The 13,178-nt window shown below is 40.0% G+C and overlaps 1 protein-coding gene across 4 annotated transcripts in view; it reads left to right on the top strand.

Annotated features, from left to right (window-relative positions):
- The window catches only part of CFAP97 (cilia and flagella associated protein 97), a 39,092-nt gene extending 25,944 nt beyond the window's left edge, over positions 1-13,148 (top strand). For all 4 annotated transcript variants that reach the window (XM_079779401.1, XM_079779398.1, XM_079779399.1 and 1 more), the window contains 2 exons: positions 6,160-6,310; positions 7,725-13,148. In XM_079779401.1, the coding sequence (XP_079635527.1) occupies positions 6,160-6,310; positions 7,725-7,852 (279 nt within the window). In that variant the 3' untranslated portion in view covers positions 7,853-13,148. The remainder of the gene's footprint in view (positions 1-6,159; positions 6,311-7,724) is intronic.
- Positions 13,149-13,178: the final 30 nt, after the last annotated feature.

The following is a 13,178-nucleotide window of genomic DNA, read 5'->3' as shown; positions in this document are numbered from 1 at the left end:
GCCACAGAGGGAGACCCAGGCCACCCTGCTGGCAGCACTGCAGCGGGTAGACAGGGCCTCCCTCTGCGCGGTGATCGATCTGGGGTCCCCCTGATTGATCGCCCCACAGAGAGGCCCAGGCCACTGGCCAGCGACGCTGTGGCAGGTGTGTAGGGCCGGCCAGCAATTGCCCCACAGAGGGAGGCCCAAGTCAGCTAAGTGATTGCACCCAACACCTATGCCCACAGAGGGAGGCGACTGGTGGCAGGGGTCGGGGGGCGGCACCATACAGATGGCAAGCAGTGGCAGCGGCGGGGGCGAGGCCAGCTGCCAGCAACCAGGAGAAGGAAAGTCCCAATAGGCCCTCATCCCAGAGGGATCCCGGATTGCGAGAGGGCACAGGCGCCAGGATGATGGGCACGCCCTCCCATGTACAAATTTTATGCACTGGCCCTCTAGTTTTAAAGAATATATATGTTCTCAAAGAGGTCAAATTTTGTGGTCTGCTACTTGAATGTATGAAAGGCATTATTGTTAAAAAACATAGTTATACTTAGATGTTCTAAGAAATATATGTGGGGACTGTTGAAAATCTTCACATTGAAAACTTACTCATAACATAATTATTTTCTTTATAAAATTCAGTTCATAATAATTGCTGATGTTTACTGAGCTCTTACTAAATGCCAGACATTGTTCTTTTTTAAGATATATTTTTATTGATTTCAGAGAGAAAGGGAGAGAGAGACAGAAACATCAATGCTGGAAGAGAATCATTGATTGGCTGCCTCCTGCATGCCCCACACAGGGCATGTGCCCTGACCAGAATCAAACTGTGACCTCGTGGTTCATAGGGTCAACATTCAACCACTGAGACACACCAGCCGGGCTAGACATTGTTCTTAGTATCTTCCAGATATTAGCTTATTAAATCCTGACAATAATTCTTTCAGGTAGATACTGTTTTTATCCACATCTTACAATGAAATAACTGAGACTTAGAGGTGTTAAATAATGAGCCCAAGGACACAGAGTAAGTGATTGAGCCAAGATTCTAAACCCAGGTAGTGTTTTAAACTAAAATTAAATCTTTAATGAGCATATAAATTCAAACCTAAAACAACTGATAAAGCTTTTATTAACAATTACTAAAACAGTTTCCAAAATTCACCCTCATATTTCATCATCAGTACAGTCCTATTTTTCTATATACTTACCTGAATTGTAATACTAGTAGAGTCTTAAATCCTTCAGGAGAGTTACTCTGCATGTAGCAAGGAGTAGATAGCAACAAAGCAAGTTGAAATGATGTTAATGGATTGTAAGTTAGGTGGTAGTTTTCTGCACATCATTGTAGCAATTGGAAGCTAATTCTATATCTTCCAAAAACTTGTCAATTCCTTTGCATTTATCCTTCATAATGACTATTTTTTCATTAAAAAAATCCTAATATATAAAGACCCTGGGTCATAACAACCAGTAACGACCGGAGGCTGACCAACCAGAAGTCAGTGCTGGTCCCGCCCCCAAGCAAGCTGTTAGGGGCAATCAGGCATGCAGGCAGAGGGGTTAGTGGTGATCAAGTAGGCAGACCAGCAGTTAGGGGTGATCAGGTAGGTAGACCAGCTGTTAGGGGTGATCAGATAGGCAGGCAAGTGGTTAGGAGAGATCAGGTAGGCAGGCCAGCGGTTAGGGGTGATTAGGTAAGTAGGCGAGCAGTTAGGGGCAATCAGGTAGGCAGACGCCCCCTCACAGGGCTGGCCCCGCCCCCCAGCAAAGAAAGAAAGAGGCTCAGGCCAGCCAAGCCATTGCACCCCAGCCTGTCGCCTGTAGAGGGAGACCACCGGTGGCAGGGGAGGGGAGGCAGCGCTGCACAGATGGCAAGTTTTTTGTGTTGTGTTTTCAATTTCATCACCTCAAAGTATTTTCATATTTCTCTTAGGATTTTTCTCTTAAGCCCATTGGGTATTTAGGAGTGTGTCAATTTCTCTGGTGTGACTTCCCCAAATTCCCTTCTGTTCTTGATTTCTAATTTCATTCCATTGTGGTTGGGAAAAATACTTTGTATGATTTAAGTTTTTAAAAATTTCTTGACACTTGTTTTATGGCCTAACATCTGGCCTGTCCTAGAGACTGTTCCCATGCGCGAGAAGAATGTGTGTTCTGCTCCCGCTGGGTGGGGCGCCCTGGGAGGTGGCTGCTAGGTCTCGTTGGTTTGTGGTGTTGTTCAAGTCTCCGTTTCCTTGTTGACCTCTGTTTAGTTGTTCTATCCATTATTGAAAGTAGGGTTTCAAAATCTCAAACTGTTATTGTCGACTTATTTATTTCTCCCTTCAGTTCTGTCAGTATTTGCTTCAGACATTTGGGGGCTGTTGTAATAACCATTATATCTATGTGATGGATTAAATATAAATTTAATCCATATATAAAGTACTGCTTTATCTTTTGTAGCCTTTTTAGACTTAGTCTGTTTTATCATGTAGCCACCCATCTCTCTTTTTGTATAAAAACCTTTTTCTGTTCTTTTACTTGCAACCCCTTTGTGTCTTTGGATCTAAAGTGATAGTTATAGCCAGCATATCATTGCATCATGGTTTTCTTTAACCCACCTGCCAATCTGCTAATTTAATTGGAATGTTTAATCCATTTATGTTTAATTTACACTTAATTTCTGATAAGGAAGGACTTCTACCATTTTTTATTCCTCCATTACTACTTTTCTTAGTATGTAGCTAGCTGACTTATTGTAGTATACCATTTGGATTCCTTCTAGCTTTCCTTTTTTTTGTATATTTTCTAGTTATTTTCTTAGTAGTTACCTTGGAGATTATAATTGATACCTCAAGCTTAAAATCTATTGAATAATATGAACTTATTTTCAACAGAATACAACACTCTGCTCCTATATATTTCCATCCCTATTCCTCTATGATGTCATTACCAATGACATCTTTATAAATGACTAGAGGCCCGGTGCACAAAATTCGTGCAGGGGGGGGGGTGGGGGGGTGTCCCTCAGCCCAGCCTGCACCCTCTCCAATCTGGGACCCCTTGAGGGATGTCCGACCAGGGTCGGACAGCCCTCTCACAATCCAGGACTGCTGGCTCCCAATCGCTCGCCTGCCTCTGCCTGATTGTCCCTAACCACTTCTGCCTGCCAGCCTGATCACCCCCTAACCACTCCGCTGCCAGCCTGATTGACGCCTAACTGCTCCCCGGCTGGCCCGATTGCCCCTAACTGCCCTCCCCTGCCGGCCTGGGTCCCCCCCCAACTGTCCTCCACTTCAGGCCTGGTCCATCCCAACTGCTCTCCCCTGCGGGCCTGCCCCCCCCCCCCAACTGCCCTCCCTTGCAGGCCTGTTCCCCCCGCAAGTGCCCTTCCCTGCTGACCTTGTCTCCCCCAACTGCCCTCCTCTGCTGGCCCGGTCACCCCTAACTGCCCTCCTTGCTGGCCTTATCGCCCACAACTGCCCTCCCCTACAGACCTGGTCTCCAACAACTGCCCTCCTCTGCCGGCCCCGTCACCCCCAACTGCCCTCCCTGCTGGCCTGATCGCCCACAACTGCCCTCCCCTGCAGGCCTGGTCCCCCCCAACTGCCCTCCCCGGTAGGCCTGGTTCCCCCCAACTGTCCTTCCCTGTAGGCCTGGTTCCCCCCCAACTGCCCTCCCTTGCTGGCCTGGACTCCCCCAACTGTCCTCCTCTGCCGGCCTGGTCACCCCCAATTCCCCCAACTGCCCTCCCCTGCAGGCCATCTTGTGTCCACATGGAGGCAGCCATCTTTGACCACATGGGGGCAGCCATCTTGTGTCTTGGAGTTATGGTCAATTTCCATATTACTCTTTTATTAGATTTATTAGATAGGATTGGTCAAATAACTTAATAGGGATATTAACAATGAAATAAACCTCAAGCAATTTTGAGTAATAAGTGAGACAATGGGTATGAAGAGCTCAGAACAGTACCTGGCATAGAGTAAGAACTTATGAATTGAAAAATGATAAGAATGGTTACTTATGTTCCAGTTTATGGTATACAAAATCTTAGAAATGCTACTAAAATCAGATTTTAATTATGAATCCCCAAATAGTTTGTCTAAATATATATTTTTTTAAATCTTGGAAACATTATTCTTTTTGGAAAGAAAAATAACCTAGCCTGAATGCTGTCTTCAGAGGCAGAAAGGTTAAAACAAATTAATGAATAAATAATGTGTTAATGATTTCGGTAGAGAAGAGTTGCTTTATTGTTTCTAAAGTGATAAAGCAAAGACCCTGAAGGACATTAGGGGAGTAACAAGTATCCTATAGTCAGGAAAAATCAAGACCATTCTCCCTATTTTCTACAGCTAGAGTCATACTTAGTTAGCATTAGGTTTATTTCTCTTATTGGAGGAGACAACAGATAACAAAGCTGAGATGAAGGAAAGCCAGACTGAATGAACTATGATTTTAAGATCTTAGAACAAAGGTACTGATTATTCAACTAATCAACACTCATACTAGATATGAGATGTGCTATAAATCTTCATCTTTGTGACAATGTATCACTATCCCTTTAACAGTTTTCCCATTTAAGAGGTCTAAATGGGACAAAGAACAAAAGAAAAAGGATTTTATTTTTCACTTAATTTTTTTTTTAGTTTTCAGACAGGAAGGGAGAGGGAGCTAGAGAGATAGAAACATCAATGATGAGAGAGAATCATTGATTGGCTGCCTCCTGCACGCCCCCCACTAGGGATTGAGCCCGAAACCTGGGCATGTGCCCTTGACCAGAATCGAACCAGAGACCCTTCAGTCCACAGGCCGATGCTCTATTCACTGAGCCAAACCAGCGAGGCCACTTAATTTTTTAAGAACAGTCTGAATTTCTAAATTTATCCATTCACTACTTTTATTTTAACACAAGAACTCCTGAGTGGAAACATTATGGTCTACTTTATTGTCTAATTCTATATAGACTAGAGGCCCGGTGCACAAAAATTCGTGCACTGGGGGGGGGGGGGGGGGTGTCCCTCAGCCCGGCCTGCACCCTCTCACAATCCGGGACTCCTCAGGTAGGGTTCCTAGGCCTGGCCTGAGATCAGGGCCTATCGGGGCTTTCCTTCCCCAGGCTGCAGGCAGTTGGCCCCACCATGGATCAATCCTAATTCATTGGTCTACTTAAATATTCCTTTCTCAATGATGCCTGGGAAAAGCAAACTAAAGAAACTCTTTCACCTGATTTGTGAAGAAGGAAAATAAAATTAAGAACATTATACATTAGATTCTTGCTGAATCCTATTATACTATGTCAAGGATACTGTGTTGCCTTGGCTAGTTGATTTATAACCTTTAAAAAGCTTTATATTCTATAATAGTTGTAGTTGATTTTCAAACTTCTTAACAGCAAAAACTTTTTTTTAATACTAATTTTATGAAGAACTTCAGTATATAAAACAGACAATTCAAAGAGCATAGTTGGGTCGGAAGAAATTAGGAGTGGGAGAGCCCTGCCCCCTTAGCCTTTCTTCAATGTCCTAGTCAGCCTGGAGTCACTACTGGAAAGTTAAAACAGATAGAAATCCACTGCTGGATAACCAGATAAAGGATTTATAGTAGCTTTAATAAGCTTATGGTCGCCAAAACCGGTTTGGCTCAGTGGATAGAGCGTCGGTCTTCGGACTGAGGGGTCCCAGGTTCGATTCCAGTCAGGGGCATGTACGTTGGTTGCGGTGGGGGGGGGTGCTGGAGGCAGCTGGTTGATGTTTCTCTCTCATCGATGTTTCTAGCTCTCTATCCCTCTCTATAAAAAATCAATAAAAAATATATTTAAAAAAATAATAATAATAAGCTTATGGTCATTCATGGGCTCTTAGCATTATTATTCCCATTATGTCATTTCCATGAGAAACTCAGCTTTAATGTATTTCACCTTATAGCACCTTTTCTAAGATTGTAACCTGATCTAAAAGAGAGATGTGCCTATGATCAGTTGTTAAAATCATAGTGGCTTTCGTTAGCTATAGGATAGGTCAAAGCCCTTAGGTTCTTCTGAAAGTATATTATTTGAAATATGTCAACAGTGATTTAGTCTTTTCTATTGAATTTCATCCATTTCAGGTTCTAAAAATAGTCTTCCTTTTGGAAAAATATTACTATTTATCTAACACTCACTTTCACATTGATTGTCTTTAAATGAAGGCTTTATTGAAGAGACTTGAAGCCGTGAAACCAACAGTTGGCATGAAACGCTCAGAACAGCTAATGGACTATCACCGCAATATGGGTTATCTCAACTCATCACCATCCTTAAGACGAGCGAGATCGACTCTCAGCCAGTATAGCTCATTAAGTAAGCATATTCACAATTATTTTGTACTTATTTGTATCTTTTTTTCTTATGATAAAGGGAAAGAGAGAGAAACATCGATTTGTTGTTTCACTTATTTATGCATTCATTGGTTGATGCTTGTACGTGCCCTGACTGGGCATCAAACCTGCAACCTTGGCATATCAGGACGATGCTCTAACCACCTGAGCTACCTGGCCAGGACATGATAAATGCCTTCTTCTGAAATGCATTTTATGGTTTTTCACTGGCATGCTTTGTTTTGTTTTAGTTCACTTAATTTCAGGTTTCATTTATAGCAGATAATGGCAGTATAGGAAGGAAACAAGGAGAAAAAAAACAGTTGAAAATATCAGTAGTTTTCTTAGATAATGGAAGAATATATTTATTAAAGGAAGAAATGAATAGATGTGCTATTTAAAAGTCACTAAAACATTTCCCCAGCCAGTTAAGAATTATTGGTAATATCTTCAGCCCTTGTATGTATGCTGTCTTCTTCACTGAATAAAACAAAAATCAGCAGTCTGTAGAGTCGTAAGATGTAATCCTTAAAGCTTTTTATGTGATCATTCACACATCTGTCCAGTGGTGTGTTGCTGAGAATGTAGGCAGAATGACCACAGTGCTAGTGTCTGCGACACACAGGAGGGCCAGACGTCTTTCTTCTGTACAGAAGTCTGTGCTGTTGCTTCATATGTGCATTCTAAACTGGAAATATTAGAAGCCAGTACTAAAACAAAGTTGGAACCACTTACCATGCCACAACTTCCTAGTGCTCATGTGACTCTTACACAGTCAAATGACTAGTAATTCCATTCATTCATTCTCTAAGCATTACTTCTTTGGTATAGTGACTAGGATGGGGGTCTGTTCCAATAACTCATGCTTAGTATTAGGTCTTGAATATGGTAAATTTTTTGTTGAATAAATGTATAACGGTTATATAAAAGGTGGGGTTTTTTGCACTTGAATCATTTAAAACATTTATTTAAAACATCTATTCCCACCTGAAATCTATTGAATCAGAATCCCCTAGTGTAGTATATTTTTTAAGTTCCATAGGGAAACTCTGAAGTGCATTTCTGGTTGAAAATTATATTAGACTATTAAAAACAGTCTGCCCTGGCTGTGTGGCTTAGTTGAAATATCATTCCATGTACCAAAAGGTTGCAGGCTCAATCCCCCCCCAGTCAGGGTTGATATAGGAGGCAAATGATCGATGATTCTCTCTCCCCTCCTTCCTCTCCCTCTCAAATTAATAATCATATCCTCAGGATCGAGAGAGAGAGAGAGAGAGAGAGATAGGAAAGGAAAATTTAGTCTGAACTTAAAATTAGGAAAGGAAGTTTATCAGATGATGATTTATGTATTTTATTTAAATAATTCAGATCATCTCTTATTTTTTGTGTGTTTTCAGGAGGCGCTTCCAGGACATCTAGTGCTACAAGTGGTCTCAGTTGTAAGAGTGAGGGAGCAGTTTTTGACAAATCCAGTGGCCTGTTGCTAAGACCTAAGCCCCCTAATGTTCGTACAGCTTGGTTATAAAAACTTTTTACTTTAAACATTGTTCATCCAATTCTTATTGAAGTGCTCTTGTACATTACTATAATTCTCTTTGTAAACATCTCTAATTGTTTTAAGAATTTTAAGTTGTACAACAGCAAGTTGTAATTTATTGTACTCAATGCAAAATTGTTTTCAACAAAGGCAATTTAATGTAAAGTCAGTGTTTCCTATGAGGGTGTATTTATATGAGATGTATATGTATTAGATAAATGCATGTATATTTTCTCAGCATAGAGATCGATTCAGCTCTCATGCTGATAAAACAGTTGTATTACTGCACGTTGGCACTGAGATGTTAACTATATACATCTCATTTTATTTTTATTTTCACTTCTTATAAGCTTTAAACCATGAACATTACTCCTAAACTTGACTGGCTTTGTTTTCTGTTTGCTTCAGGATTAAGGTGGTATGACTCATAACTTAATTGTAACACTTTCTTATTAATGAAACAAATCTTGAAATTTGTTTTCATTGGTGGACCTAATTTACTGGGGCAGTCCTTATGCTTCGCCAGAGGTATCTTCTACCTCTGTGTAAGTGTGCTGAGTTATATCTTAACATTTCATCAACCATTCCAAACCATTTCAAACTGTGAGTATTAGGAAGTTCCACTTAGAAGCTCCTCTTCAATGTTTTTGTACATTCAGGTAAAGTACCATTAATGATGCTGAAAAATAAGGTAGGCTTTCAAGATACACTCTACTTACATTGTGAATAGTTTGTCCAAGGACCAGATCATCATAAGCAAAAGCAAGTATTTTTTGAATCAGCAAAATAGCACCAATCTCAAGAAGTAGATCTGAGTTGTATCAGAACAGTGTTTCAAATGATACTGTTAATAAGCTGTGTTACATTTAGTATTTATTAAGAGAAAGAAATGCATTGTCTCACAGCTTTAGAACTTCAGGTAGTGGTTTTAAGGATTGAAAAAGAAAACTAAAATATAAATGATAAAGGGGGGTTGGGGGAGAATCACATATTTATTTATTGAGACTATATGTCTGCTAATTTACTTGTTTTGTTTCAATCTGTAGGCTCTTTTTTAAATCTATGTTTATTTTTTTTAATCTGTAAGCTCTTAAAGTATATCTCAGTCATGGTTGTGCCTGCTGTTGTAGTTATCATTGTCTTTCAGTACTGGCCTCTTTAGTATGTCCTTAGAATGTTGGAAAATTTCCATATTAAATGCCAAACCTTTCTTTTTCTAACATGCATTTGTGATCTGTAACCACAATAAGAATATTTGTATTTTTCTGGGTTAACTCAAGCTCTGTAGCATGTATGCAGAAAGCCAAACTGCATTTTCCTGAACATCAATTCAGAATTTCTTGGTCTTAGTTTATGTTCATCGATTTTGTTTAAGGTAGGGCATGTGAAGCGTGGGAACAGTCGGGCTAAAATAATTCATGTGAACACAGCCTGACTGTCGGATTGTTCTGCTTCTTACTTTGGGCTACACTGTCCCTTCACTGTTATTTGATGTTCTGTTCTGGTTAACAGGTTTTTACGTCACTTGGTACTGTTTCACATATAAAATTTGGCTATACTAATGCAAGGTTTTGGTTTTTAACTTACTGTACTTCTCATGTTTGTATAACAACCTATCTTTAAGGAGAGATAAGATAACGTTGAATTTAAAACTCAGCATTTGAACATCAGTCCAATAGTGATTAGCCAGTATTTTTTAATTGATTTTTACATTGTTAGAAAAAATATATGTCAAACCTTTTAATGTCCATAATGGCATTAGTCTCTAGGAACATTTATATGGTCTTTGCCATATTTCAGGTACAACACATAATTTCATAGATAAAGCAGTACTTTGATTTTTATATACTAAATTAATGCCTTTATTTGTACTGCTTTGACAGAGAGGTGCATCTAAATATAACTGATATCAGGGATTCAACATGAAGTAAAAGTCAGGAAGAACAACAATATTCGTTTTTTAAAAACAACTTATAATTTTGTTGTCATGATTACTTATATATGATAACTGTAAATAGAAGGCTAGGAATTGAAAAATGTGATATTCTTCAAGGTACTTTGAAGTTTTGGTTTAAGAGGCATTTTTTATGAAGGACTCGTAATAACTGTATTCATTTTCAAGAACATAAAAAGTGAAGGATCATCTAGCACTACTTTATATTTGGTTCACTTGTACCTTGCTGTTTATGCTTTGAAGATTTACTTCTGCAAAATTATACTAACCCAAGGTCTAAATTATTAGGCAAGATTATTATTGAGTGTAATTTTCATATCTGTCAAATGCTAAACTAATATTGCCTCTTTTCCATAAGATTCTGTGAAAGATTTTGAACTATTAAAATTATTTCCTAAGGAATAGCTATTACCTTGGGCTTTCCCTACTTCCTTTTTTTTTCACTATCCATTAAAAGCCACTTTCTTAGCTACTACTACAAATAAAATGTTCTGGTTTACTTATAAACATAGTGTAATGCAGTTGTTTTCAACCATTAACCCAAATGTCCAAAATGGTTATCTAGACAACTTTAAAAAGAGGTCATTGTGAGGGATATGAGTGTGTGTGTCCCATCTTCAGACTCAAGTACTGCACACTGTGAAAAGTATTATGACCAATATAATGCTGAAGATACAAGTTTAATTATTATATTTTGATAATTCAATTCATAAAATGTTTAATATCTTAAATGCCAAAGTCTTTACCTATAAATGATTGTATACCATCCTAGAAAATGTGCTTAATGATAATGACTTTATTTTCATGCATAAAGGTCAGTAAGAAGTTGAAAAACCAATATCCTTTTAAATTTTTTCAGTCCATTGTAATGTATTTTGGTCATGAACAACTAGCTTGGCATAGTGAAGAAAGAAATAAAAGAAGTAAAGATAACTGAGTTTTGATCCTGCATCTTTCTCTCAATTGCATGGTCTTTTTCCCATTTGAAAAATTAGAATAACAACTTTTACGTGCCGCACAAAACAAGAATTAGTGAGAATGAAGTTGGAAGGAGGGTATTCATTGTAGAGTTTTCAGAGTTTGCTTAAAATTCTGTTCTTGATCAATCATTTCTTTAAACCACATTATCAAATTTGTTTTGTAAAATTGTTACAATGCTATATTGGGCACACTGTTATAGATTGACTGCAAGGCCAAACTAGTCCCAGTTTACTCTTACTGCTAGGGTATCACCTTTTGGGGTCCTAACCCAAAACAAGTTTATCAGGGCTCCCCTTCCTTGGCAAGGATTCGTTCTTGTCCCTTTCTCCCTAGGAGGCTTCCAAACTCTCCAGTCCCTCAACATTTCAGCTGAATTTTTGATGATTTGCAGGCTCCAAGTGGGGAAAAGTATCCAGTGAGGAAACATGTCAGACTTACGTCTGCATTGTCTCCTTCCAAAATGTTGGCCCCATCATTTTCCATGCCTTGTTAGCTCCTCAGTGCCTTCATGCAGATTTTTATTTTAAACTAGTGACCCAGTGCACGAAATTCAGCTCAGCCTGCACCCTCTCCAATCAGGGACCCCTTGAGGGATGTCCAACTGCCAGTTTAGGACATCCATTGGACATCCCTCTCGCAATCTGGGACTGCTGGCTCCTAATGCTCACCTGCCTGCCTGCCTGATCGCTCCTAACTGCCTCTGCCTGATTACCCCTAACCCCTCTCCCTGCCTGCCTGATCACCCCTAACCCCTCTGCCTGCCTGCCTAATTGCCCCCAACTGCCTCTGCCTGCCTGATCACCCCTAACTGCCCTCCCCTGCCGGCCTGATCTCGCCCCCAACTGCCCTCTCTGCCTCGGCCCCCACCACCATGGCTTTGTCCGGAAGGAAGTCGGACGTCCGGAAGATGGCCAGTCCACCTGGTCTAATTAACATATTACCCTTTTATTAGTATAGATAGTTGAGGCCCTTTTCTAGTAGTGAGAGGGTGCATGGTTTGCATCACCTGGTCTGCCAATATGGAAATCTTTTATAAACCATAAATACACTTTTTTAAAAAGGTAATTCTCAGATCTTCATAGTGAAATAAGTGTATTAATCTTGAACTTGGATTTGGGCAGCCATCAAATGAAGCAGTCCCATTTCCTCTAAAAGATACCTACTAGATTAGGATAGATGTGACCTTGGATGTGCTAAAGCATAGAACAAGGCAGCCAATTTCTTATTGGGGATCAGGACTGAGTAAGGGTAAGAGCTTGGGAAGGAATATAAGGAAAAGAAAGCACAGAGGCACCACACCCCTCAAAGCATCTATCGGGAAATAAAAGGCATGTGCCTGCCTTTCAGGCTTTGCCTAGAATCCAGGAGCTTGTTTCCTCCCAGTCACCCAACAAGCTAGAGCTAGAAGAACTATCTTCTGGACCAAAGTGCCTCCTCTCGCACTTGAAATTGTAGTTCCTTTTCCTCTTGCTCACAGATTTATGAGTCAAATCCAAAACTGACTTTTTCTGCTAGGTCTTGCTAAATAGTTACAGAGAAGTGCTAGCAGAAATGCTCTGTACCCATGCATCTAACGCCGCAGGCAGATGCTTTCTAGAGCCATGTATCTAAATCTAGTTATTCAAGGCCCACCTTCTACTCCTCCCACATTTCAGCTCCCCCCTTCTGCTCAACCAAGATTCACTCTATTAAACATTACATTACATAACAACGCCATTTCCTCGCTCCTGCCCCCGTTTCGGCTTCTTCCAGGGTGGGTTCCAGTCTTCCTGTATCGCCCGCAGAACCTAATCATTAAACACTAGCATGCTAAATGCTGTGCAATGAACAGTGCCCGCTTACAATATTCTGCCTCACAGTTCTCTAATGGCACTGATACAAAGCACTTCCTCTTCGTGCAAAACTCTTGAAACTATGTTCTGAAGCTCTTGGTGGAACCTCAGAATTCCTGACCTGAGTGAATGTGCATAAAATAAGGTCAGATTGTGGAAGCCCTGATCGGTGTCACCGCTTTGGAGCCTATGGCGACGTGGTGTGAGGTCAGAGTGCATCACCGGTTCATGTTTGGAAGCCAGAACTCTAAGCATTGTAGGTATGTACATGTAAATAGTATAATATTTGGCATTTAAAAGCTGGGCCACTGATTTATAAGTTAGCGATGCTAGAAAATAGGCACTTATGGTCTTATTTTATTTTTTATGGTCTTATTTTTTAAACCATTTGGCAGTTAATAAGAATTCAATAGAGAAGGTGCATTAAGTGGTCTTTATTGGTTTCACATTCAGTTATTATCAGTTCCTCAGTTAATTATACAAGTATGACATGTTATTTTATATTTTCTGTGGGAATTTCCATGTAAAATAAATACAAAATACATTC

The sequence above is a fragment of the Cnephaeus nilssonii genome (genome assembly GCF_951640355.1).
Source record: "Cnephaeus nilssonii genome assembly, chromosome: 8".
NCBI classification, from domain to species: Eukaryota; Metazoa; Chordata; class Mammalia; order Chiroptera; family Vespertilionidae; genus Cnephaeus; species Cnephaeus nilssonii.
This window is presented reverse-complemented; position numbering and strand designations above follow the sequence as displayed.